The 23,028-nt window shown below is 42.1% G+C and overlaps 1 protein-coding gene across 1 annotated transcript in view; it reads left to right on the plus strand.

Annotated features, from left to right (window-relative positions):
- LOC126471011 (single-minded homolog 2) overlaps positions 1-23,028 on the plus strand; it is a 136,438-nt gene that overhangs the window by 89,363 nt on the left and 24,047 nt on the right. The window contains exons 5-6 of the mRNA XM_050099070.1: positions 11,952-12,037; positions 18,420-18,619. Of these exons, the coding sequence (XP_049955027.1) occupies positions 11,952-12,037; positions 18,420-18,619 (286 nt within the window). The remainder of the gene's footprint in view (positions 1-11,951; positions 12,038-18,419; positions 18,620-23,028) is intronic.

Genomic DNA, 23,028 nt, shown 5'->3' on the forward strand with positions numbered 1-23,028 from the left:
CCTCAGATCAATACAAGAGAACACTCCGCCAGTGCTCCTATGACAGTAGCACTTGGTGTTTTTGATGACAGGTTAGGACTATCCTATCTTATCCTACCTTATTCTATCCTTACCCTATCATATTTTATCCTATCCCATCCTGTCACCTTGCACAGACTGCAATAGCCAGCTGCAGCACTGACATTCTGCGAAAGTTAAGTAGAAAAGTTGATGCGCAGCTTCATTTCTCTTAACTGTCGGTTGTACGACATGCCTCTGTTCTTAGGTGGTGCTGAGAGCGTGTGGTAGTTCGTCTAGATCTCGTACTAACAACAGGAGGTTTACCTTTCCAACATCGGACAAAGTGGTTAACAGATTTTTGGTCGCGTGATTATTAACTAAACAAGCATAAAGAACAAAGTTCATTAGCGCTTGTTGTTTCTACGAGGAGCTATATGTGCTGGCGGTGTTTAACTACTACACGCGCACCACTCGTGCTCAAGTCGCAGCCTCCACACACACTGCTTGTTGTTATTGCTGCTTCTGAGCGGCGACCGATCAGAACGAATCAATCACTTTCAGTTTACTCGCTCTCGTAGCGTGCTAACAAAACGCATTCCGGATCAGGACACTACATAATAACTCAACCTCCAGCGACTAAAATATCCTACAGAACTCCTTCAGAATATAAATACACACTCTGCAAGCCAACGGATGGTGCAAGAAGGAGGGTGTAACGTACGAGCGTTACTCACTTTCTAACCTGTTCCATCGGCGTATGGAGCGAGGCAACATGGCTGTTTATATGCCTCTGTGAGCGCCCTACTCTCTCTTTTCACCGCTCCTCTAAATTTACCGAGAAGATTTTACGTTCAGATTTTCTTTTGTGGCCGAAGTTGTTCCCACAGCCCTAATGTTACATTAATCTTAATCAGGGAAAATGTACTTCTAATTATATAATCTCTGTTCAGTGTGCTTTCGTATCTCAGTACTCATTAATTGTGTATATAAGTTGGAAATACGAAACAGTGTATCATTTGCCTAGATTGATGTGTACCACGTCTTTCAACCAACCTGGCAAGTGCCAACATGTGTGTGTACAACCAACGATATCACAGGTAAAAAACGCGAACAGACTTCAGTATGGCGTTCGGAATCGGTGTGGGTCAGATTCCCTTCTCGTCTCTTGCGCAAGCTAAACAGCTTAGCCGGTTAAGGACTGGCAGCCATATACACTGAAGGGCCAAAACATTGTGCCCATGGCCGCGCGGTTAGAGGCGCCATGTCACGGATGCGCAGCCCTTCCTGCCGGAGGTTCGAGTCCTCCCTCGGGCATGGGTGTGTGTGTGTTGTTCTTAGCACAAATTAGTTTAAGCAGTGTGTAAGTCTAGGGACCGATGACCTCAGCAGTTTGGTCTCTTAAAAATTCACACACATTTGAACATTGTGACCATCGCGAGCCGCGAGATAGAAAGCTGCCTGGTGGCGTTGCGGGGCATTTGACGCGGTAAGGAAAGTATATAACGGTAGCAGAGACGAATAGGGAATCATTCTCGTGATTATACGGGCCGCAAATGGGGAAATTTCCTGACATACACGATTTTGACAAAGGGCAAATCGTTGTGGCACGGCGCAAGGGAACGAGCATCTCGATAACGGCGAAGCTGGTCGGATGTTCATGTGCTACTGTCGTCAGCATCCAAGGAAAGTTGTTGAACGAAGGCGAAACCACAAACGAGACGGCCACAAAGTGTTGGACGGCCACGCCTCGTCACAGAACGTGGAGGTCAGAGGCTTCCCCGTTCTCTGATGCAGGATAGGCGGCGATATGTGGCAGATCTGACAACAGAGTACAACGCCGTGCAGGCACATGTGTTTTGGATCACACCGTTCAGCGCACATTGTTGAACATGGGGCCCCACAGCAGACGGCACCTATGTGCCCCATGCTGACCCAACGACATCGTCAGTTACGATAGTTGTGGGCATGGTACCATCGAGATTGGACGTGAATCGGTGGAAACGTGTCGCCTGGTTGGATGAAACACGTTTCTTGTTACACCTGCTCGATGGTGGTGTCCGGATACGCCGTCATCCAGGCGAACGACTGCTCGAAATATGCACCGCTCTACGAACGCAGGCGGGTGAGGCACTATTACGCTATGAGGCACATTTCACTTGGGCTTCAATGGGACATGTAGCAGTAAGTAAAGGTACCATGACAGCTATGAACTACGTGAACATTACTGCGGTATTTCAGCATCCCTGCGCGCCTGATGCCTTCTCCGACGCTGATAGCGTCTTACAGCAAAATAACAATTGCTGTCACAAGGCCACACTCGTGCTAGAGCGATTGGAGCAGCATGATAGTGAAACGACGTTGATGTCCTAGTCATCAAGTTGGCCCGGTCTGAATCCGACGTAACACATTTGGGACGTTATCGGGGGTCATGTTCGCGCCCAAAGCCACCGGCTCGTAATTTACGGGAATTTTGTGACCGGTGCGTAGATGCCACGTACGTCTGGAAACTCACCGAGGACTGTGGGATTCCCCGCCACGCAGAATGATATCGTGCTACAAAGGTGGACCAACACGCTATTTGGGGGATGGTCATAATATTGTGGGTCGTAAATGTATGTTTTGATATCTACTGGAAACGAAAAAGCCACTGAGAAGTAAAAAAAAATTCTGGGTACTTTCTTATCCAGGGTAACAAAATTTAGGGTAAATATTAAATAAGGTGGTTGAGGACCGAGCACTTTAAGATAAGGACTGGTGGATATGAATGTTTAAGTTTTTATTGGCACGAACAACTAAAGCCTTGTAACAGCAACTGGAGCTCGTATATGCTATTCCAAGTGATGACTGTTTCAGTGTATGGTTTACACCGACGCGTAATAATTTTCCACACCCTCTCAGAATTTCCTGTTGTCTGTCGTACTATGAGACGCGTAGCTAACACTCCAATAGTCAGTTCCCTTGAAGTTTCTAATGGGCTTCCGTGCACCAACGACTTCTTGTAAACGCGAAGGAGAAAAATCTACCGTCAAGACATCACAGACGATTGTGAGTTGTCGTTTAACGTATCACCACAAACGTAGATGTAGGAACAGAACAAGTTTTCAGGCTCCAAAGACCTCGTACAGCCTGAAATACTCACTTTCGACCAATCGTTCCTTATCTCCAAGTACTCGGTTTAAGATCCGCTACTAAGTGTATAATTTTGTACATGAAAGTGTGACACATCTTGCACCTAACACAACAGTTTCAAGACATGATAACTTGTAGATAACGTAATAACTTGAAGATACACTCAGGTTTGAATTTGACGAATAACGAAAACTGTGCGAGAACAATACTCTGGTTGTTACCCTAATGCGCGGTCAGCCACAATACTGCAGTCCGAAGCGAGTTCTGGTGCGTCTTCCCAACTCTGAAAAAAAAATAATAATAATTCACACGTGAGATCAAAACTTCCAGAAAAAAGCAGTGGCGATTAGAGCAGCCTACCACCATGTTACAGATGTATAGACTGGACACGAAGAAACATCGCGCCGGGAGGCATTACTTGCTCAGCTGACCATTGTTCGTGAACTGCTGAGGACGGCTTCCCCGTCTCGTAGGCTGCACTGGCGTGGAACTCATTCAGTGGCTGTGCAGACCATGGAAAAAAATAGGAAACAAAAGACAAAAGATGATTTTCAGTACGCTGCAATTAATTGTATGTCTAACAAGTTGGCATTTCGGACTGGTCGTCTTCGATTTTCTTCTTACTTACAGAAATTTAGGGTCAGTGCTTGGACATCGGTTTTATAAAGTAGTACGGTGCAATTTTCACAAAAAAAACTTGAAAAATTGCCTTTCAATGTTATAAGATGGTTAGGTAAAAACCATTTCCTCATATTCAACAGAGTCGCTGGCTGCTGAGTGAGTAGCGTCTTTCATTGACTCTAGTTAGATTCTCGTTTGTAACGTTTCTTTACTTTCATTTAAATTATGTATTTATTATTAAATGGGCTGTTAATTAACAAATATTAAATCATAACATTTTTAAATACTAATTGCATGAAAGTAAATTAAAATTTGATGTATGTACGCGAAATGTAAAAATATATACGTAACCTTTCGAAATAAAAACGTGTTTTATTATCGGATGATGTTGCATGGTTTTAGAACCAAATTTTAATTTATTGTGAAGACTCGTATTATTCATGAAATTATTAACTAAAAATAAAAGATTTTTATCAATATTTATTAATTAACATTTCGATTTGATAATAAATAAAACTACATCTGAACAGGCCTCGAAGGCCAAACGGTACCGTCCGACCGCCGTATTATCCTAAGCCGACTGGCGTCACTGGCTGTGGATGTGGAGGGGCATGTGCCCAGCACACCTCTGGTCTGGCCGTTGTCAGTTTACGAGACCAGATTTGATAATAAATATAGAATTAAAATGAATGTAGAACAGTTGCTATGATCGCGAATTAAACAAGGGACATTCACAAACATACGACTGACACCCCATGTACTCAGCTACCAGCAAACGTTTTGTATTTAATAGCATATGGATAAATTCAAGTCCCCGAAGGCGAATTTTGCGTTTTTGCGTAGTACTGCTTTAGATAATTGAAAATTGATTTTCAGGTCCCTTCACGTATGAAGGAAATCGAAGAGTGCCAGGCCGTTAGGTCCCCTTGTAAGATCATCTGGAGGCCGCATAAATATCTTGAGCAACTTACATCCATTCGGAATAAACTAACGCCCCTGGGTCACCACCCGCTCAAACTGATATTGTTTCCACTTCCTTTTATGTTAACGTTCCATTGACAATGCGGTGACTGAAACAATGTATTACATCCGCCGAACAGGGGCCGCACAAGAAATGTGCAGTATCGCTGCTGGAGGAACTCCGCAGCATTTTTCACATGAGATTCACAGAAATCGTTGTGCGAGGTGACGCTGTTGTAAAATTTATTTAGCGAAAGAGGAGTTCAGACCCCCCATTTTTTGTCTCAGTTTTAATTTTCCTTAACTTCCCACAGTCACTTCAGGAAAATTCTGACACAGTTCCTTCAAAAATATCACATTACATTTCCTGTTCCATCCTTGTACTGCTCTGTACCTAATGATGTCAATGTCGATGGAACTTCAGCTCATCCTTCCTATCACCTTGCATCCCATCCTGACCCCTTATAAGTTACTACCTCCTCGCTATACTACTTGAGAAGACCCTCATTGCGCTTTACAATCCTTCAAACTGATTTGCACGTACTGATGTGCTTTCGCTTTCAAGGTAAAGGCGTTTTTTCACGTTCGGTGCAGCACAAACAACTCCATCATTCTGTAGGGCAATAAAATTCAGACTATAAAAGGAACACAAAACATTGTTTTATAAAAAAAAGTACCTACGCAAACTTTTAAAGCAGGGTTTAAAGGTATTATTGCTGAAGTGGTGCCTTTTACTGAAGAGATGCTGTCAAAGTCCTCTGGTTTGGAGCCGTGTGGAGGGTCTAAACCAGAGGCTCAGACGACTCTGCGACTATAATGGTTGCAAATTCATCGACCTCCGTTATTGGGTGGAGAACTGTAGGGCCCCCCTAGACAGGTCAGGCGTGCACTACACACCGGAAGCAGCTACTAGGGTAGCAGAGTACGTGTGGCGTGCACACGGGGGTTTTTTAGGTTGGAGGGACCCCCCCTTGGGCGAAACGATAAAATACCTGACGGCTTACCAGAGAGGACATTATCATCGTTGATAAAGAACGTCCGTCCTCAGAGACCAAAAACAGGAAAAGTTAACGTAATATTGGTAAACTGCAGGAGTATCCAGGGCAAGGTTCCTGAATTAGTATCTCTTATTGAAGGAAATAGTGCGCATATAGTATTAGGAACGGAAAGTTGGTTAAAACCGGAAGTGAACAGTAACGAAATCCTAGACACAGAATGGAATATATACCGCAAGGATAGGATAAACGCCAATGGTGGAGGAGTATTTATAGCAGTAAAGAATTCAATAATATCCAGTGAAGTTATTAGCGAATGCGAATGTGAAATAATCTGGGTTAAGTTAAGTATCAAAGGTGGGTCAGATATGATAGTCGGATGCTTCTATAGACCACCTGCATCAGCAACCGTAGTAGTTGAGCGCCTCAGAGAGAACCTGCAGAACGTCGTGAAGAAGTTTCGTGATCATACTATTGTAATAGGGGGAGACTTCAATCTACCAGGTATAGAATGGGATAGTCACACAATCAGAACTGGAGCCAGGGACAGAGACTCTTGTGACATTATCCTGACTGCCTTGTCCGAGAATTACTTCGAGCAGATAGTTAGAGAACCAACTCGTGAAGCTAACGTTTTAGACCTCATAGCAACAAATAGACCGGAACTTTTCGACTCCGTGAATGTAGAAGAGGGTATCAGTTATCATAAGTCAGTGGTTGCATCAATGACTACAAGTGTAATAAGAAATGCCAAGAAAGGAAGGAAAATATATTTGCTTAACAAGATTGATAGGGCACAAATCGCAGAATATCTGAGTGACCACCATCAAACGTTCATTTCTGAGGAAGAGGATGTGGAACAAAAATGGAAAAAATTCAGAAACATCGTCCAGTACGCCTTAGATAAGTTCGTACCGACTAAGGTCCAAAGCGAGGGGAAAGATCCACCGTGGTATAACAATCATGTACGAAAGGTACTACGGAAACAAAGAAAGCTTCATCATAGGTTTAAGAGTAGCCGAATCATAGCTGATAAGGAAAAGCTGAACGAAGCGAAAAAGAGCGTAAAGAGAGCAATGAGAGAAGCATTCAACGAATTCGAACATAAAACATTGGCAAACAATCTAAACAAGAACCCTAAAAAGTTTTGGTCATATGTAAAATCGGTAAGCGGATCTAAATCCCCTATTGAGTCACTCGTTGACCACGATGGCACCGAAACAGAGGACGACCGAAGAAAGGCAGAAATACTGAATTCAGTGTTCCGAAACTGTTTCACTGCGGAAAATCGTAACACGGTCCCTGACTTCAGCCGTCGCACGGACGCCAAAATGGAAAATATTGATATAAACGATATTGGAATTGAAAAACAACTGCTATCACTTAGTAGCGGAAAAGCATCCGGACCAGACGAGATACCCTTAAGATTCTACAGTGATCATGCTAAAGAACTTGCCCCCTTTCTATCAGCAATTTATCGTAGATCGCTGGAAGAACGTAAAGTACCTAGCGACTGGAAGAAAGCGCAGGTCGTTCCCATTTTCAAGAAGGGTCATAAATCAGATGCGAATAATTATAGGCCTATTTCGCTTACGTCAATCTGTTGTAGAATAATGGAACATGTTTTGTGTTCTCGTATTATGACGTTCTTAGATAATACAAATCTCCTTCATCATAACCAACATGGATTCCGCAAACAGAGATCATGTGAAACTCAGCTCGCCCTATTTGCCCAAGAAATTCACAGTGCCGTAGACACTGGCGAGCAGATTGATGCCGTATTCCTGGACTTCAGGAAGGCATTTGATACGGTTCCGCACTTACGTTTAGTGAAAAAAATACGAGCTTACGGAATATCGGACCAGGTTTGTGATTGGATTCAGGATTTCCTAGAAGAAAGAACACAACATGTCATTCTTAACGGTTCAAAATCTGCAGATGTAGAGGTAATTTCGGGAGTACCGCAGGGAAGCGTGATAGGACCTTTATTGTTTACAATATACATAAATGACTTAGTTGACAACATCGGTAGCTCCGTGAGGCTATTTGCAGATGACACGGTTGTCTACAAGAAAGTAGCAACATCAGAAGACTCATACGTACTCCAGGAGGACCTGCAGAGGATTAATGCATGGTGCGACAGCTGGCAGCTTTCCCTAAACGTAGATAAATGTAATATAATGCGCGTACATAGGCGCAGAAATCCATTCCAGTACGATTATGCCATAGGTGGTAAATCATTGGAAGCGGTAACGACCGTAAAATACTTAGGAGTTACTATCCGGAGCGATCTGAAGTGGAATGATCACATAAAACAAATAGTGGGAAAAGCAGGCGCCAGGTTGAGATTCATAGGAAGAATTCTAAGAAAATGTGACTCATCGACGAAAGAAGTAGCTTACAAAACGCTTGTTCGTCCGATTCTTGAGTATTGCTCATCAGTATGGGACCCTTACCAGGTTGGATTAATAGAAGAGATAGACATGATCCAGCGAAAAGCAGCGCGATTCGTCATGGGGACATTTAGTCAGCGCGAGAGCGTTACAGAGATGCTGAACAAGCTCCAGTGGCGGACACTTCAAGAAAGGCGTTACGCAATACGGAGAGGTTTATTATCGAAATTACGAGAGAGCACATTCCGGGAAGAGATGGGCAACATATTACTACCGCCCACATATATCTCGCGTAATGATCACAACGAAAAGATCCGAGAAATTAGAGCAAATACGGAGACTTACAAGCAGTCGTTCTTCCCACGCACAATTCGTGAATGGAACAGGGAAGGGGGGATCAGATAGTGGTACAATAAGTACCCTCCGCCACACACCGTAAGGTGGCTCGCGGAGTATAGATGTAGATGTAGAAAGTCGTTCACACAACTTGTCCACGGGTTTGCCAACAACCTTTGGGTGAATTTGTGGCGCCTTCTTGCCGTATTCCTCGCTTTAATTCTTATATAGTTGGATGCTGAGTTGAATAGTATGAGATGGTGAACTGGCTAGGACAGCGGATTCGAATTCTGGACGATAGGCGTACATTTCCTCTTTCGGCCATCTAAATTTATATTTTCCGTTGTTTCCCTAAAGCCCTTTAGGCAAATGCCGGAATGGTACCTTGGAAAAAGGAGACTCCGATTTCTTCCATTTTTGTGTTACTTCAGAGCTTGTGATCCATCTCTAATGAGCTTCTCGTCAACGGATGTGATGTACAAGTCTTCCTTCCTTCGTTCATATTTGCCTTGTTGTTGGCTTAGACCGTCCGTGAGCTTACGAAATTTAACTACAGAAGTTACCAGTCAACATGCACATGAATATTGTTTATTAGCCAAAATGGTTTAAGCACTTTGGTTTTTCAATAGCCCTATGAAGCAAGAAACAATATACAAGAAACACACTTGTCAACCTTACACTAGCAAATTAAATAACCGCCAAACTACAGTTTATAAATTAAAAGTGAGACCATATTACTTCTTAGTCAGTGTCTGTGTCAGAACGCAGTAGGAGTGACCATCTCCTCAGACCTCCGACTAGAGGATTCTGTGGGGCTAGCCAGTGTAAGTTCAATTTAATCGTGTGTGTTTTTAAAATTAAGTTGATGTAAAACAATGCATAATAGTGTTTTACAATATTAAAGAGCTATCGTGACTTATTAAAAAAGTTTTAAAATGTTATCAAATACTGTAGCAAATAAACATTATTAAATAGATTCACCACAAGTAAGTTTTATAACAGTTTTTAACTCTGATGTATTACTTTACGCTAACTTAATTTTAATTACGCACTAAAATCAGGTTGTATTAGCTTACGCATATAGGTTTAGCTATGTAAGGGCATCTACTGGCTAGCTGTACTCAGTTCTCTAATAGGAGGCCTGAGGAGATGCCCACTACTGCAGCGTTCTGACGCGGTCATCTACCAAGACGTAGCATGGTATCGATTTTTGTTTATTTAGTATAGTTATGTGTTTATTTACATTGTTAATGTAAAGTTGTCGTGTTTGGTTTTGTATATTGTTTCCTGTTTCATAGGGCTACTGAAAATGACTGAAGAATCGAAACCGGTTTAGCCAATAAACCGTATTTGCGTCAGCATTGCCTAATAAAATTTTGTAGTCATCTTTCTTGCTCTCTTTCCCCAAGAAAAAAAAAATAGAGCTGAATCAGAAAGATGACGGCTGAATCACCGCCGCCAAACACAAAGATTAGAGGACTAGTGACGAGAAGTAGTGCAGGTTTCTGCACAGTCATTTTGGAACCACATATACGCTTCAAATCAAGGCCGTACAAATTTCGATATCATGCCAGATTGATTATTAATCCAATACCACAGTGACTACCATGGTCTCTTATTTTTAAAAATGTACGGATCCTACACTAAAAATTAGTCTGCGTTGATCCAGAATGCTCCACAGGGGCTAGGCAAATATGTTCAGTGAGTTAACGACTATTTTATTTGATTTCGGCATTCATATACTGAAATGGACGTCATCGCTAAACGACGATCAATAAATTCATACGCGATGTATGCGTAAGGCCATATCTTTCAAAATGACCGGGAATAATTGCATGATATAACTTTCTTTGTAAATTCAAGCATATTTTGTGTTTCTTGTTTGGTGTTTGTTACTGTTTTATGGATTTTATTCCACGGCCTTGCCGTGCTTCCTTCCCAGTTTCCGTCATATACGAAAAATTACTGGTATTGAATATTACTTAATGAAAGAGGGGCATGTAGTAACACAAATAAGTTAAACATTCTTTTCTTTGCATTTCATTGAAACAAATCAGAAACTCAATAACCTCGCTAATAAATAAATCTTAGTAAATTCCTAACGTTCTGAGAAACATTGCAGAACGTTAGGAAGTGTTTCCTCTTTAATATTATTATCACGTTCTGCCAAGCACTGACAGAAAATTCGTTACCTTCCTCCAAGGGTAAAGTATTTAAGAATTTAATACTGTAAAGGAGTCCGCACATTACTGGTGATGGATTCTCAGATCCATTTAATACACCAAAATCAAGAATGTTTATTGCAGAAACGGTCCTCTACACTGTCATAAAAACACATCTGTCCGTGTAAATCAAGCAACAGTTGTGGTCGCATTGCAAAGGACATTGTTCTATGCCTATATAAAACGCGTAAAACTAAGAGACGCGTACGTCACTGGGAAGTCCTGCGTTGTAAAAGGACTGTAAAAGAGTTCTGGCGACTTCCATCAAAACGTAAAAAAAGAAAGACAAAGTAATCTCCCATTGCACTGGTTGTGCAATGATAACTATTTTGGTTGCAAAGATATGAGTGTTTTAAGCCGTCGTCGTCACTTCTTGGTGGTCGCCAGGACATCTTCTGTCTCTTTTGCATTGGTATATTTTTCAGGGGAAAAATTAGAGATTGCTCTGTAATGTTTTCAAGCTTTTTCGATATTCTCAAATATTCTAGAATACAATTTGAAACGTCACATATCGCATTGATCCGCACTCTGGCAAAATTATATATCTTAACCGATGAGTTGTACGACTTAGTAAAGACAGTGGAACACCTCACCTAAAAAGTGTATCTGCTTAGATGGAGGAACTACGTAAACAAAACAACGAACGGTTGTGTGAGCGCACTATTTTTGCAAAAAATAAAGGCGACCTAGTTCAACAAACAAATCAGCGATTACTCAAGACGAAAGCCTGAGTTTCTCAACAGGATTCCTACATTCTCTCAATGTACGCCTTCGCAAAAAAGCATGAAGAAACTCACAAGATGAAATATTAACAGAAAAAGAAAAAGGCAAATCAGTATTAAAACTTACGAATTCAACTCATTTCACCGAGGTTACCCATCGGCTTTAAAAGGCTCCCATTTCCGGTAAAATTAGCGTACAGTATGACCATCAGCAAAGCACAATCGCAAATATTCGAATGTTGCCCAGTGAATTTAAAAAAAAAATCGTGTTCACCCGAAAGCAAAACACCAAATTTACCTTATGAGAATATACTTTAAATAAGTTAGATGCTAAACAAATGAGATGATTAACTGCAATTGTTTTCCAATACAGAAAACAAATGGAAAAAGAGACCATGCCAACCGGATCCTTTTCAGTTAGTCTTTGAAAAAAACTGTCTGCGTGACGCTGGCTTGCTTGAACTCTATTTTGATCGAGTTTTTATTGTAGTATATGTGCTCGTCGCAGTAGTTATTTCCAATTTACATGGAACTCATAGCAATACACAGATGTTTCCTTTCCTCTTATTTCAGAATTCGAACTCGAACGAGCGTTCTTTTTGCGAATGAAGTGCGTCCTGGCCAAGAGGAATGCCGGCCTCACGACGGGGGGCTACAAGGTGAGCGAAGTGTATTTTTTATTTAGTTTGTTGATTTATTTAACAAAGCATGATTAGGGCTATCTTACATCTAACCAGGCATTCTACACGCTGTATTACAATCGTTTGAACAAGCATGTTACAAGTAACATCTAGCATAGAATGTTACGAGGCTGATTGAGGGACTCGTTTCACCTTCTTGTTAAAAGCAACGCGGCACTGAATTTTGCGCAGACTGCAGGGTAGCTTGCTCCAGAGACAGCAACAAGAGAGTAGTTTGCCAATGTTTTTCTTTTGTGGATGATGATGATGATGATGTTTGGTTTGTGGGGCGCTCAACTGCGCGGTCATCAGCGCCCCTACAAAATCCCAATGTTTACACAGTCCAAATTTGTACACAGTCCAATCTAGCTACAGCACGAATGATGATTAAGCTAATGAAATGATGAGGACAACACAAACACCCTCTCCCCGGCAGAGAAAATCCCCAACCCGGCCGGGAATCGAACCTGAGACACCGTGATACAGAGGCAGCAACGCTAGCCACTAGACACGAGCTATAGCTACTAGACCACGAGCTGCGGACTTTTGTTTTGTGGATGGGCACTGCTAAAAAAAAAGTGAGTCGTTGTGTTTCGATTATGATGAGATGACAGACACTTAGTATCTGATTCGAAGTAGTGCGGTGCAAGCGTAATGAGGAGCCGATGAAGTAGACGTAGGGTATTATAGTCAAGTTAACTGTCTGACCGCAACCAACATTACGGATTTACGAAAACCGGAAAAATGGACTGACGTTGCAGATGTAACAGACACAAGTATTTGAGGTGATTCCTCACTACTCGTGCCTTGCTGGATTACGTGGCAATAATGAAGGTACGGTATAACGACTGATGACAAACTTCAGGTTTCACGTCCTGTGGAAATATGTTCCAAGACTTCTGGAGGGCACACAGGTGAGCAGAAGTCTTCCTGCACGTGGTGACAGCATTTTCTGCCCATTTAAGGTTCGTATCCAAAGTTAAACCCAAGTGCTTCACTCTTTTCTGATACAGTATCGCAAATAGCTGCCACGCTTTGTCTTTACCAGCTGACTGCAGTGTTACAAACGCGGATATTGGGTCTGAAAGGGTCGGGCGGACTTTGCATAACGCTATGCCACATACAACGCAGAAGACGAGGTATCCGGATCTTCGCTTCAGCAGTACTATTGTCGAAGGTTCGGTACTGCATTACAAGAGGACCGCGGTTAAGTGTGACAAGACAAACGGAGGAGGATAGAAGACAGGGGGTCCCCCACGGCCCGGTGCCCCGGCGGCCGTGGGCAGGTGAGACGTATCGTAACCGTGGCACGGCAGCGGCGTGTTTGTACTATTTCATTGAGCGCGGCAGGAATGCGGCTCAATGTATGCGCGCTCAGATCCGCGCGGCCACAATGGCGGCTGCTGAGCGCGCCGCGGCATTCGCCGGCACGGCCCAGGTGCGCGCAGGGCTCCACACGCCCCCGCACTGCTTTCCCACCAACCGACATTTAAACTGCCCCGCCTCCCCACCCCCCGCCACGGCTGCACTCGTACACACTTACTTCCACGTCACTACTTTTCCGATCGCGCCTACGTAGCTCACTGCGTAACAGAATTTCCCACGGAACGCAAGGTTCTGGGTTCGAGTTCCAGCCCGGCACACAAATGTAATACGTCAGGACGTTTCAGCAGTCATATCTGCATTACTAAGCGGCTTATCTGCCGCATGGTCCCAGTTGCAGGGTGCCAATGTAACGGCTTCCAGGACTAACAAAGATTTCATTTTCAATATTTCATACATTAAAACTCTGTCGTAACCTGCTCCTTAAGAGCTATAATCTTATGTTAACGATTTAACACAATAAGTCAAGCATTACAGTTACAAACTGTGAATCTGCGTTGATTCAGCATAGCTCATGGCGCGCAAATTGTACAGATTATATCCTTCTAGCACGCTTAGCGACTTCCGACAAACCTGACACATAATTTCAAACCTTCACGAAACTTTTTCTCGGTGACACCCCACACAAAATGATGAAAGGATGAAAGTTTGTTGCTTACTACATTTTCGCTGTTCATACAGTAAAGCTACAGAATGAGTTATGACGTTTTAATTTCTTACTTCGCACAGACAGAATATAACACTGAATGTACCTGCAAAATTATATCACTGTACGACACATAATTCGGGATATATGACGTTTTGTACATGAGATTTCGATTCTTTAAAGAATCGGTGTGGGGTTTACTGGTAATTAGTAATAAATTAATGGGAGTTTATGATTTATAACATAAAGGGATGTGTTTTAAGATAGGAATTAAAGTAAACGTTTACGAATGAGGAACGATTTTGTTTCGCTCATCAGTTCTAAAACTGGTTTGATGCAGTTCTCCACTTCATTTCACTGATCTCCTATCCTCTCCGTTTTAGTACAACTGCTGCATTTTACATCATCAACGATCTGTCCTGTAGACTGTTGTCTAGACATGTCCCTACTACTCTTTCCTTCCACCATACATGTAGTTACGGTTTTCAGTAAAGATTCATTTCGTAATATGCACTTAACATTTCTGCCTTTTCGATACCTTATGTCGCTTGTCACGCATTTTCCTTTGTTGACTCGCTGCAGGACGTTTTTATTCCTTACTTGATCAATCCATCCGATCTTTAACAGTTTTCTGTAACATCACATTTCAAAGGCTTCGTTTCACTCCTTTGCTGCCACTGTCCATGTTTCACACCCATACAGAGATCTGCTGCAAGCATAGTCCTCCGTGATATTCTTGTCTCAAGGTATGTTTGGATGTTAGCAGCTGTATCTTCTTGTCGAAAGCCTTTTGCCATCTTTGCTGCTATCTCTACGTTCCTTCTCTTTTCTATTTCCTAGATACCAAATTGATATGTACGAGCGACCCGCCCTGGCTTCGCACGGGCAGCATCTTCTGTACAGTCGGAAGACTTGTGTCGCTTTACAGCAATAAATTACGTATACAAACCTTTCTTGTGAATCAGTCAATCTATTAGTGAAAACTGTATCAAAATCCGTATAGTATTTCCTGAGATTACCTTTCACGTGTAACAGAATACGGCGACGGGGTTTATATATATAGGATGAGTCACTAACTATTGCGACCAAGAATAACTCCAAAACTATGATAGGAACTGAAAAGTTTCGGGACAAAAGTTGCATGGGACAACGGGGGCTATAATATGACGTTGGTTCTTTGTTGCTAGGTGGGGTCGCTTCAGAGATATGAAGGTCAACTTTTTAAAATGGGATGCTATAGTTTGGAACTTATTTTCTGATAGTGGCTATCGAGACGAATCCAACGATGTGTAACAGTAAGGTCTTTGAAGGTCAAGGAAAGTCAAAAAGGTGGCGTGAACGTCCATTTACAAAAGGTGTTCGAAGTGATGGCCATTAGTATCAGTGCAGTGCTGCAATATTCTTATCATGGATTGAGTGGTACTCCTTATCACTTCGGCGCTTATCGAATCACATGCTCTGACAATTCTCTCTCGCATATCTTCAGGTGCAGTTGGAACGACTTTATAAACAATGCCTTTTGCGAATCCCCACAAGAAAAAATCCAAGGGCGTCAAGTCTGGCGAGCGAGCCGGCCACGACGCATCTCCTCCGCGTCCAATCCAACGATTTTGGAATTGTATCTGCAACTCATTTCTAGCCATCAGCGAAAAATGTGCCTGACACCCATCGTGTTGATACCACATTCTGTTCCTTGTTCCTACAGGTATTTCTTCTAATAACAGACCTAATGTTTTTTGCAGGAATGTGTGTACTTCCTACCATTAAGATTTCCTTCGATGAAATAGGGTCCTATATATTAAAAATATCTCTGACGCGACCCCACCTAGCAATAAAAAACCAACGTAACATCATGGCCGCCGTTGTCCCATGCAACATTTGTCCCACAAACTTTTCAGCTACTGTTATACTTTAGGAGTTATTCTAGGTGGCAATAGTTAGTGACTCACCCTGTGTATATATGTAACACTTCAGCCACACAAGGTGAATTATCTGAAACTAGCATCACTTTTAATTCGTGAATAGTCGAAGATACCGAAACGATGATTACGATAATGATATTTGGCAAAGGGGCACGTAATTTGTTACATGGGTAATACTTTAAACTGCTGTATCGATCGAGATATTGAAGGAAGTATGGTTTTTTAATTGAACAATATACGTACTTTTTCAAGGCGTTTACGTCATTTTAAGGCTTAACAAGTTCAGTGATATAACTCTCGTAAACGTTGGCGGTGAAGCTTCTTGCAAAAGTATTCGAGAAATGTGCTAAAACTGAAAGCAAAGCTGCCAGACTCGGCTGTTGTTATGTGAACTCCTTTAAGTGGAGTTCCCGTGCCAGGTTTCGTCGTAATGTGCAGCAACAAGAAAGACCTGCGCTAGTAAGATAAAAGTTATTTCCGCTTGGTGCTATTTATACAACACAGGCCCAGGGTCAACTGGGATTGTTGTAAATGGAACTGTATGCTAAATTCTAGCGTATCAGAAAGCACTTAGGAAAACTATTTCCCCAACGAGATGAGGCGGGTTGGCGATGGCCCTGTTGCCACCCTTCAGCCATTGATCTTTAAAAATAGTTCAGAGTAAAATAGTTATGGAGGCTAAAATACAGGTGTTGTTGTTTATGAAAATTATGATGGTGATCTAATGTATTCTACGTCTCAAATAAGGCGATGTGGTACGCCGTCATGATAATTCTGCTTGGGGACTGGGTTGTGGGAGGCCTTGGAGAGAATGTTAGGAAAAAGATGAGCGATGTCTTTGTGGAAATGATCTAATAGTTGGGTTGCAGGTGTTAAGACAGGAGTAGAATGTCAGTTGCACATGGAAAGAGTGGGTTGATGCGTTAATTTGGGGTGAGATGGTTAGGGTAGGTTATACTTGGAAGGAGGGGTAGATCTCGGGTATGAGTTGACAGTCTGGGACGGGAAGGCAAGTGAAATTCCGTTGGGTGAGTATATGAAGTGCATGAAGAGGGAAAGTGGGTGGCATCTTGATAGAGGTGAGGCAACTAACCAGGGTTAAGGATGTTGGAGACTATAGGGTGTTCATGGGAGATGTAGGAGAGGCCTAGGAGTTATAAGTGTTGGAGGTGATGGGGAAATTGTATTAACTGCTAAAGGAAATCGGTGGTGTAGCGTAGATGGATACGGAAGGCAAGGTCGAGTGCATTGCATTCTAGGATTTTGAGGAAGTCATCAAAATTTGGAAGAACAGTAGTCTATGCGATATAGATTAGCATGAGACGGATGAGGTCTTGTTGATATGGAAAATGGTTGGGCCTTTTAGCAGTTTTAAAAGTTCCAATCTATTGTAGGCTTTCTTTTGGACTGTTAGTTCGTGGAGACTCGAGGTTAGTTTCTGATCGAGTGTAAGTCCAAGACAGTGAGAGGTTGTAATTAAACCTTCGCTACAGTTGCAGACAGTCAACATCGGTTTGGCCAAGTTGAACAGGGTTCTGCTCGTAAAGCTGTTTTATCAAAAAACGGCAGTAGTACTGCTGCTCTTCGCGGGAATCGATGCATTAAAGGGATATGACAGGTCCTCTTTCCGCACTGGCGTTGAGGATTATGGTTCGGAAGTTCATCGGCCGATCGTTCCAAACTGCGTGCCCACCAAGATCACCAGATTTGAACCCGTGTGATTTCTGGCTGTGAGGTTACCTGAAAGACAGTATTTATCAACGGGATCGTAACAGACGTTGAAGGCTGAGGAGGAGCATAGCGAGGGAGGTAGCCAAAATCCCACCTGAGATGTTTCGGGGTTTCGGGTAGCAGTATATCCCTCTCTAGTGCGGTTCCAGGTTGTTATGGATGCAGACGGTCGCCGCATTGACCAACGTTAGTAACATGGAACATAAATATGGTACGCTATTAACAAATGTTACCCTCTTATATGGAAATTAAAATGTTTTTCTTTTAATAGTTTATCCGTTATTTCTATTCCACGTATCCTTACAAATGTTTCCACGAAGTTTCATTGTCCTACGATCACTGGTTTTCATGGGGGCCCTCTAAAGCAAGGAAGTTTAATTATAACCGCCGTGTATTACAGTGTTTTATTTTACTGTGATTGGATGTTTGTGGACTGCGAGATAAAGCTTTCGGGTAAGGAAAGCTCGGATAGTTTTTCCTAAGATTATTTTCTTTTTTGCATTGTACAACTATATTAAGAGAAAAATATAGAAATGAAAGAAAACAAGAAGAATGAAGTTGAAATGAAAAAAAGTGTGGTTGTTACTGCCATTGCCTTTATTATGATTACTATTCCTCATATGAACATTAGCACCAACAGTAGTGTTTATTATATGTAGCCACTTGTTGTGTGTGGCAGGTGATCCACTGCTCTGGCTACCTGAAGGTGAAGCAGTTCACTCTGGAGTCTTCTCCGTACGACAGCTGCTACCAGAACGTGGGGCTCGTCGCGGTGGGTCACTCGCTGCCCCCCAGCGCCATCACCGAGATCAAGCTGCATTGCAACATGTTCATGTTCCGCGCCAGCCTCGACCTCAAGCTCATCTTCCTCGACGCCAGGTTCGTGCCGCCCTGCTCCTGCGCTTCCTCCCCTGCTTACTTCCGACGACTGTTTGTTTCAGATATATCTATACCTGCATCACTGGCCTCCGTGAAGGCGGCATGCAACAGACGTAAAATTGGCACGATACGTATTACATTGTTGTTGTGCAAATGATAAACTTTCCAGCACAACCGCACTGTCTACATCTAGTGTATAAGGGGAGAATACATAGTCGGTTTCTCATTCATAAATCGCATTTAATTTTTTTTTTTTTTTTTTTTTTTTTTTTTTTTTTTTTTTTTTTTTTTGAGGAGGAGATCTCGTGAACGTGTCGGAATTCGACAGTGAAGGATCGTGGCCTGCACGCGCTGTCCAGGTTCCCAAGACTGTCATGAGAATTCGGAATCGATGGGTTCAAGAGGTTCATACTCGAAACTATGCAGAATCTCATTAGTTCCACACGACTAGCGCACGAAAGGAAAGACGTATTGTTCATTCAGCCTTCCAGTCGTACAGTCACGTTGCGTACTTTGAGTCAAGAAATAGCCCGCTTCTCCTGAAGCGGTAGAATACACTGCAGTGATGCGATCGACGACAACACTATACAGTGGGGTAGCAACTGTGGACAGCAAGCGTTACATTTATGATGTGTTAAGGCCGGTGGCTGTACCCTGCCTCGTAAAGTTATCTTTTAACAAAATGTTCAAATGTGTGTGAAATCTTACGGGACTTAACTGCTAAGGTCATCAGTTCCTTAGCTTACACACTAGTTAACCTAAATTATCCTAAGGACAAACACACACACCCATGCCCGAGGGAGGACTCGAACCTCCGCCGGGACTAGCCTCACTGCCTATGACTGCAGCGCCTAAGACCGCTGGGCTAATCCCGCGCGGCTATCTTTTAACAAGGTAATGCAAGTTCATGCGTTGCCCTTGCTGTCCTGACGTTCCTGGATACAGAGGCTGCTCCGCCGTTGCCCTGGTAGCCACGTTTCCAGATCACTCACCCACTGAAAACGTGTGGTCATGGATAACCAAGAGACAGGCACGCTCCCACTCACCAGCCACTACGACTGATGAAGTTTAGGACAAAGCTGAAGCAGCATTGAATGATGTATCCACGTCTGTCAGCCAAGTTCAGTTCGTCACGATCTCCACCAATTTTAGACACACTGCGCCAAAGCTGACAGCTCTATGAACAAAATTTCGCTCCCTATACACTCCCATATCACTTACAAAACTAATCATGTTTTCTGTAGTATTATATCCGTACAATAAGTAAAACTGTGTTAATGCTACTCTTCCTGGAGTTACAGTTTTAATGGCCAGCAGTGGATCTGTGTACCCGTGGTGGAGCGAATTTCGCATCAACCTCAGCGGTTTTCCATCTTATTCCATTCGCGTATGGAACGAGGGGAAAATGGTTGTGTGTATGCCTCTGTAGGCATTCTAACACCGTTTATCGACTTTCATTCTCCCTGCGCGAGCAAGTCGATGGTGGCTCCAGATGCGTTTCCCCTTTTATGTTCTGTGAATTTTTCCCTGGAATAATAATGTTTTGTTTTTACATGTGATACTTATAAAAATAAACGTATTCGAACCCATGCTTGTCTGTCCCCTATATTCTACCACACATACACACACACACACACACACACACACACACACACACACACAGAGAGAGAGAGAGAGAGAGAGAGAGAGAGAGAGAGAGAGAGTAGTATTATGACTAAAATCGGTCACAGTACCCGTAAAATAATTCTTCAGTTCGTAGCACTTACTCACAACTATTAAAACAAATTCAAGTCTTCTACGCGCCGTCCCTACCACAGATTTTAATTGTTTCATATCGCTTGTTAGTACTGCCACTAAGTATTTAAACCATACGACGTGCTCCTGATATTCACCTCTGACGTTGTATTCGGATGCTATCAAATTCTTTCTCTGTGTTTATTTCAGTTCAAAGACAATTCGCATTCCTTTTATCAGATGTAAATACTTTCTTCATTTACTCTGAATTACCGGGTGAGGTGCTGCGGCGATAAGACATTGGATTCGGGAGGACTACAATTCAAGCTCCGTCTGCCCATCTAGATATACCGGTAGATTTCCTTGAAATGCTGAAGAAAAACGCCGAGGTGATTATTTTGAAGAGTAGACGGCAGATGTCCTTCATGAATATGAGATTTTGCTCCGTTCTAATCTCCTAGTCGTCGACGGGATGTTATACCCTAATCTTACATCTTCTTTTGCATCCTGAATTTCTCGGTGAGCATGACTGATCCAGGAATGTTGCCCAGAAATAAGTTCATCAACTTACCGATGTTTTTTTACAGGTGAGTTGGCAACATTATTTACGCAATTGATTGTTTCCTGAACGTGACAGACAGCCAAAACTTGGAAATAATACAGCACATGAAAATCTATGTTATGACTCGATTTAACACTGATCCTATAGTGCTTCGCCGTGAGACAATAATGCCCCATTAAAGCTAGTTCTGAGTGACCGGAAAAGTTCCAATGTAACTCGTTTCTGAAAACAACAAATGGTGAGAAACCGAAAATGCAACCTCATGAAAGCGAGTGGAATTCCTACTGAAAACGACTGCGAAGACTATTTTTGCCTTGGAATGTATTCACGTTTCTCTGGCGAAGCTATATATAGCGGTTGAAGTTGCGGTTTTGCTCAGCAATGTTTCAACCCAGCGTCAAAAGGAATTTTGTTCTTTCCTTAATAAACGTAACATAGCAAAGTGATTTTCTATTGTTTCCATTGTTTATCTCAACGGATATTGTGATTATAACATAATAAATGGAAAGTGCAGTTACAATGATAAGTGATTATCTATACCTTACCTCGTTGTATTTTCCGTGGCTGTTAGCAGTAAAATCCAGTCGACGGTTAAGCGCAAATTTCTAAATATGGCAATGGTTAGAATTTGTCCTAATTCCCCATTTTATTCTCAAGGCACTGAATACAGGCTGGCCAAAACAAAACTGGCCCGAATAATGTTTACAAGCCTGACATGAAATAAATTACACTGACTAATGAACAGGAGAACCACTTTTCTTCAGAATACACTGGTAATGGCCTCCCTTGACGTCGATGCAATGCTGTGCGTGTTTTGTCAATCTATCAGAAACCGTAGCAGCTGTGATTGGGAAATGGCAGTAACAGAATTTTCAGTATTCCGCTGCATCTCATCCAATGTGAAACAATAAGGAATGATTTCACAGCTCCTGATTCTCCAACCTTCGAAAAAAAAAAAAATACAGGGCGAGAGATCATGCGATCTTGGAATCTTGGATGCCAGGATAGTTTGCTGCCCCTGTTGTCTGTCCTTTCGTCATCCAACGCCTTTTGAGCTCGTGGCAAGGTTGTAAGTGCGGTGTGTTTTGTTGCTCCATCTTGCTAATTCTTGCTCACCTGTTTGCTGTTAACATTACGTTGCCGCGACTTCTAGGGAACTCTTTTGGAGTCATTTTCATTTTGGCCATCCTGCATTATGCGTCCTATCTCTCATGTTCGTGAATGTAGTTAATTGTTTTCAAGACGAAAGAAACACGTTCAATCCTTTTTTCATTTTAAACTCACGAAGAGAAAAATATAATAAATTCGTCCATTTAGGTTAGTAATGAGTTACGACGCCTTTTTCAGCTAAATAATTATTAAATCTGCAATAATCCACGATTAGATTTTTAAGAAAAGTGTAGACATTAAATCACGACCGATTTCTGGCAAAGTCCGGTACAGTCATCAACACTGTACAACGCAATTTCTCGCATTGCGATATACAAAATGCTTATTTAGAGCACTTTCACAGTTTAGCGCTTAATGTGCGAATGATCAGTTGATACACTACTCATATCCCATACATACACATGATTCGCGTATGTTCGTTAATCGGTTTCTTTTCTGAGGATGCAGTAAAGGAAACCAAGGACAAATTTGGAAAGAAAAATAAATTTCAGGGAGAAGAAACAAAACATTTAAGATTTTCCGGACGACATTGTAATTCTGCCAGAAACTGCAAAGTACTTGGAGGATCATTTGAACGGAATGAATATTTTCTTGAAAAGAGGTTATAAAATTTACATCAATAAAAATAAAACAAGGGTAATGAAATGAAGTCTAATTATACCAGGAAGTGCTCATGGAATCAGATGAAATAAGACGCTAAAAAGTAGTAGACGAGTTTTGCTATTTGGGCAGCAAAATAAGTGAAGAAGGCAGAATTATTGTGGATATGAAATGCAGACTTGGAACATCAAGAAAACCTTTTCCGAAAATTAGATGAGTAAATCGGATAACTAATGAAGAGGTGCTAAATCGAATCGGAGAGAAAAGAAGTTTATGGCACAGCTTTTTGAAAGAAATGATTCGGTTGATATGGCACATCCTAAGACGTCAAAGAATAGTAAGC

The sequence above is a fragment of the Schistocerca serialis genome, chromosome 3 (genome assembly GCF_023864345.2).
Source record: "Schistocerca serialis cubense isolate TAMUIC-IGC-003099 chromosome 3, iqSchSeri2.2, whole genome shotgun sequence".
NCBI classification, from domain to species: Eukaryota; Metazoa; Arthropoda; class Insecta; order Orthoptera; family Acrididae; genus Schistocerca; species Schistocerca serialis.